The 6000-nt window shown below is 32.3% G+C and overlaps 1 protein-coding gene across 9 annotated transcripts in view; it reads left to right on the top strand.

The window, feature by feature from the left end:
- The window catches only part of GPATCH8 (G patch domain containing 8), a 77026-nt gene that overhangs the window by 20695 nt on the left and 50331 nt on the right, over window positions 1–6000 (top strand). For 3 of the 9 annotated variants that reach the window (XM_005863845.2, XM_014537742.1, XM_014537750.1), the window contains exon 2: window positions 2206–2280. In XM_005863845.2, the coding sequence (XP_005863907.1) occupies window positions 2206–2280 (75 nt within the window). Of the gene's footprint in view, window positions 1–2199; window positions 2281–3277; window positions 3313–4684; window positions 4762–6000 lie in introns of those variants that run through there. The other 6 variants (XM_014537747.1, XM_014537745.1, XM_014537748.1 and 3 more) reach the window with 4 other exon arrangements.

The raw sequence follows: 6000 nt of genomic DNA, 5'->3' as shown, positions 1-6000 counted from the left end.
CCGTGGTCAGCACACGTCATAGTGACCGGTTGTTCAGTTGTTCCACCGTTTGGTCTATTTGCATATTAGCCTTTTATTATATAGGATTACCAAAAATGTACTAACATAGTATAATATCACAAAAGTTGTAGGAAATATTAAAAATCTGCAAATAACAGAATTACTTCTGTTATATTTTTTATTTTTCCTCCTTTGTATTTAACTTAAAATTAACATATTTTTATATAGCTTTAAAACTTTTATGGCTCCCTAATTGTGGCATAAATAGAATAGTATTAAACTCTCCCCCATTGGACATTTGTTTCTATTTTTTTATATATTAGAGAAATGCTGTGGTGAATATCATCTGCATTCTAAATTTGTTATCTCTGTGGAAAATGTGATATTCGTCTTCCAGTGTTCCTTCCCCTGGCCAGTTTTCCCCCTGGAAAAAAAGAAAGTCACAAAGTAGCATAAGAGAAAGAAAGAGCATGAAGTATGAAGTTATAGCAATTTGGATTTGAAATTTGGGCTTCTTTACTTACTATTTAAGTAGCTTTGAGAAAATATCTTACATCCTCTGAATTCTACATCTGAAAATGGAAATAATGAATGATACACCTACCTTGTTTGGTCATTGTGGGCATTAATTGAGATGAAGCCTGTGAAGGACGTAGTGCCTGATACCTATTAACAGGTACTCAAAGGTAGCTTTACAAATGTACTGTTCAGCAAGATCAAGGAAGAAATTGTTAAAGTTGAGTTCTCTCTCTCTTAGCTTCTTTTCTAAACAAATCTCTATTGTAGACTGAATTAGTGAAAATACCAGGAGGGTATTTTTACTTTTTAATTTGTAAAAAGTGTTGGTTTGCTTGAAAAGATCATTTGATTAAAATTTTTGAATCCAGATGGTTCATTGTCCTTCATTATTATTTTTTCCATCTGAATTGATCAGTTTTTTAAGTTGAAATTTATTACAGTTGAAGTTATAGTGTGGATGATTGGTAGCTGCCTTTTAAAAATATATATTGCTAACTTTTCAGTGGCAAAAGAGTGACTCTAGTGTCAATTATTGAGAAGAACTGGCAAAAAATGAGCTTAGTTTGTGGCCTGTTACGTTTGATGTATAAGATTTTGGAAAAATTTTTTAGTTCCAGAACTTTTTCTTCACTACCATACATTTTAGCACCTAATTATTCTCTAATGTTTAACCATTATATTGAATTTTGGGGGTTAGAAGAGGTAAACCAGACTCAGTTCTTGTCCTAAAAGACTTTACAGTCTGATGAAACAAGCATATATTTATGATACAGTGTGGCAAATTATTTTATAGCTCTATGGTTACAGTTTATTTATTCAACTAAAAGTTTGCCTTGAAAAAGCAAAGTATCTTTTTGTTAGGTTAACATTCAAATTGTCATACCATTCCACACTGAATTAATTTAATTTAGGCTAGACTGAAGTGTAATTTTTTAACTTTGGTCAATTCAGGACTCACAGATCCTCGTGCCCTTTACTTTGTAACAAGAAGGGAGCCAGAAAATTGATATTCTGATTTAAAGCCAAATTACTAGTTCTTCCTTTCTGAGACAGAACCTCAAGCTGTCTGAACCTATCTTCATCTTCAATTCAACTGTTTTGATTTATTCTAGTTTCAGTGATAACTTGCCTGATTATGGTCACATATGGCATTATACAGGCTTGTTTATCTCTTGGCAAATCATTTAAGGAATAGCTGCATTTGAGATACTTTGTCAAGAGATTGTGTTTTTTAATTCCTTGAATCTTGGGAGTTTAGTTTTGGTGACTGAAAATGGAATGTTTTAACAGTTTCAGTAAAAAGCAGTGTTACCAACATTGAACAGTATTATAATATCGGTTTTATTTGCATTCTATTACTATGACATATTTTCTTTAGTACAAGATTGTTTATGAAGAGTAAAACATAATATGGCCCTTTGTTTTTAAGATTCTGTAGTCTTCGTAATATAGTCAGTCTAAGAAAGCCAGTATCCCAGTGGTTGGTAGTGTTTTAGTTAATAATTTCAATGCTTGCCATTGAAAGAAGAGTTCATATTACTATGCTCCTAATAAATTGTTTAGATGTTTTAAAAGTCTGAATTTGTGCCACAGTTTTGATTGTCTACTACAAAAGAATGAAAAGTTAAAAATAACCCCTCATTTGATTGCTTTTGAAAAAATAACTGTAGTCTTTTTTTTTTTTAGGGTAATCACTTTGATCAGTATGAAGAAGGACATTTGGAAATTGAACAAGCATCACTTGACAAGCCTATTGAATCGGTAAGATGATCAGTGCTTAATTTTGGGTCAAAGCTAGTTAGTTAGTTAGTGTTCGTGTGACACTTGATGTGAATGAAGTTAAACTTATTAATAACTTATAGTACAGTCTAGAGTTGTTTTCTTGCATGTCTGACAATAATCAGAGAATTTGGGATATAATTTAATACATTGGGTTATCAGTCTGAAATCTATAAATAATTTATAATTTTGATGAAAAAATATCATTTGGCCCATACTGATATTCTGTTAAAGATAGCAAGTTAAAAGTTTAGTGTTTTGATAAATTGAATAAAGGAGTAAAATGTATTTTGATCCTTTAAAAGCTTCACCTTTCCTGGGCAACACAATCATATAATGTTCTATTAGGAATAGTTAAAGACTAACACACTTTATTTACCAGACAGACTCTTGTAAAACATTGTAAATTTGGTTTCTGTAGCTTAAGAGATGTCTGGGTTTTGTCAAAAGTTGATTATTCCTATCTCTTTACACAGTTTAGTTTTGGATATTGATAACAAAGCAATACAACAAGAAGATTTCTCTTTTTTACTCTTAAATTTTTTAAAATCTTAATTTTTGAACATTGTTTCCATTTTGAGAAGCCCTTTATTTTCAAAATACACAGTCCATTGTTAAAATGTCTAAACTTGTCAGTATTTAATATTTCTGCTTAAGTGTACATACTGAATAAGGGTTCAGTGAGTTCAGCTTGAATGAAAAATAATCAAAGAGGGAATCTTAATCTTGATAACAACAGTCAAGACATCCCCTCTGTCCCTTTAAAATACACTAGCTTTTTCACCTTCCGCAGGAAAATAAGGCAATTTAGAGAGCACAGATATTGTAACTTTAGCTTTTATTTTCACAACTATAACATAGTAAAGGATCAACATATATTTATGTTCCTAAATTAGGTTGGTGTTGTGTGTTTGTGTGTGTGTTTAGATGTTTACAGAAATTTACACAACTTGGGGTGTTCGACATTTTTCTTCCACAGCAGTTGGCCCATATTAGCTAAGCAGCCATGATCTGGTTTGTATTGCACGGTCTGCCTTTTTTTAATTTCTTCTCTAGGGTTTCTTTCTCCCCCACTTCCCCTTATTTCTGTTCTTCTGGTCCAGTGAACACTGCATATAGTACCTTCTGTCTTAACGTGCTGGCATGATGCTAGACTTAGGCATGGCAGTAAATGATGACGCATGTGATAATGCTGCAGAGGGAGAATTCACATCTGATGTACTGAAAGCCCAGTCTTGTGTTTTGACTTAGGATAAAATGCCAAGCCCATTTTGCTCAGTTAAAAAAAATCCTGAAGTTTTTGCCTTGTTCTGTATCAGTTTTCTATTTTAATTTAAATGTTTCTTTGGGTCAAAGTTTAAGAACAGAGAACTGTCAGAAGCAGGCTCAAGTACCATTATTCTACATGGTTGATTAATATAATTCTGGGGTACTCTGACTTAGCAGTAGCAGACATTTAATTAGACTAAATTTGCAGCCTAGTATTATCACTTTTCTCAACAAAGATTTTTTAAAAGCACTAAATTAAATGATATATGACATTTTTAAAGCTTTCTTTTAGGACTAATTTTAAGGGTTTTGGGACATTCATTCCTTTGGCATGTGAGACTAATGATCTTTTCCCTCTCACACTGTCCAGGATTTTTTCTAGCACATGTCATAGGGATAACACTATCAGAAGACAGTCTGACTGAATAGTCATTGTTGAGTAATGTCCGTGAGTAGCAGTGGAATTGATATATGCCTTATTTATTAAATAATAGTGTCTTCTCCACTTAAAACAGTAAATGATATAGCACTCAGACTGGATATTTAATTTTTTATAAATAGATGTATGATCAGATATATATTAATCAGTTATACTTCTAATATAAATTTACTCCTAAAATACATAAATATATGCATTATTTGTGCTGTGGTAGTTTAAATAGGAGGAAGAGGAGCTTCATAGCCTACATTATGCTAGATAAAGGTGGGACACATAAGATAGGGGAATTTTATTTCTGTTATCAAATCATTTGGAGATAAATTTAAAGTTCTTAAAGACACTCAAAATAATTGGCATTAAGTGTGGTGTGTCTCCCCTCACCCCCCAACAAAGAAGTGCCCTCTAACCTAAGGAATCCCCACCAAGTACATATATATTAGTTTTATGACTGGCTGAGTATATTGAGTTGTTTTATTCTTAGGGGGGAAATGGTTGGTTTTAACACACAGAAAGAATATCTGCTGAATTAAAATCTTTCTCTGCAGCAATATCTATTGAGAGGTGCTGACTGTTTTGCTACAGCATGCAACTCAAAAGTGGCTGGAAATATGCAGCTTTGGGAGTCTACAGATCATTGCAGGAGCTAAAGGTCTAGTCATTTTTTTTTATTTAACAAAGGTAATCTGCAGCAGCTGGTAACCGTGGAAGTCTCTGCACAGGTTTGTGCCAAGAATATGCCTGTTTGAAGGGTTATTGTGAGTATAGGATTAAAGCTCTTTTTGTTTTGTAATAGGGTAAATTTGTTGCAAACCAGCAAGATGGGAAACGAAACACAAAGATGCAATAATGCATTATGCTTTCAGTAAACTTCTGAAGCTTAAATTTGTTAATGAAATGATACAGGTATTTTAATTTCAATCAGAAAATGTTGAAAACACTTAAAAATCTAACATTGGTAAAGTATTTAATAATCTTTATTATAAAGTTATATTTTAACCAACTAAATATCTTTGAGTAAAATTTCTAGTCAAGAATAAAATACTGTTCTAAGAAAATTATGAAAGAATCACTAGACAACTTGATTATACTAGTATGAATTAGAGAGAAGGTGGAAAGTATTAAACATTTTACCCTTATTACAAAAACTTTTTAAAGCTTAAATTTTAAGTTACTGCTTAATGAAATTTTTAGGTCCCGGCCATAATAATGATGACCATCACATACTTAAAGATAAAATATTTAGAAAACAAATAAAACTTAATCTAAAACCATAGATAGCCCAGTCTAGGATTTCACCATAGTTCCCAAGAATTGATTGGTGTGATTTAGGACATATGGTCCTTTATGACTTTTACTATAGAAAGAAGATGACAGATCAGAAGGGAGAGTGATTATAAGCTATTCATAAGGCAAAATGCCTGCATTATAGACTTAAGATATGTTGTCATTGTTGCAGTTGGAACTAAACTACCCATCAACCATTAGTTGGTCTTTTTTCTACCTGACTGATTAAAATCCTATCTTTATAGTTGTCAGGTTGACCAAGCAAGTTTTAAAAATTAATGTAAGTTTTTAAACTCCAGTTGCTGATGTTCCTTTTGCTCACTAGGGTTTTAGAAGTCTATGTATAATTGGTTTTGTCCTGTTAAATATCTGTTTAGATCTGTGGACTCCACTAGTTCCAAACTGTAACTCTGTAAGACTGCTGATTTGACATTTAGCAGTGACCATATGTGGACTGCACTATAAATAATGTGCTTCTTGGAGCTGAATGGTGTAGCATTACTATATGGCTTTTCTCTCCAGTCTTCATTGTGTCATCTGTAGTGAGCTATAGATTTTTTGTTTTGGGAATTTTTACAACTTGTTTGCATGGGTTCACCTAGTAGCATTTGGTTTTTGCTTATAGAGTCTTTAATACACAGTCAGCAAAACTTACAATCCACTCAAGAAACTTAACCATTTTTGTCACTGTTTATATAGACTAAATGTTA

This window comes from Myotis brandtii, unplaced genomic scaffold (assembly GCF_000412655.1).
Source record: "Myotis brandtii unplaced genomic scaffold, ASM41265v1 scaffold1814, whole genome shotgun sequence".
In the NCBI taxonomy this organism is placed as follows: domain Eukaryota; kingdom Metazoa; phylum Chordata; class Mammalia; order Chiroptera; family Vespertilionidae; genus Myotis; species Myotis brandtii.
This window is presented reverse-complemented; position numbering and strand designations above follow the sequence as displayed.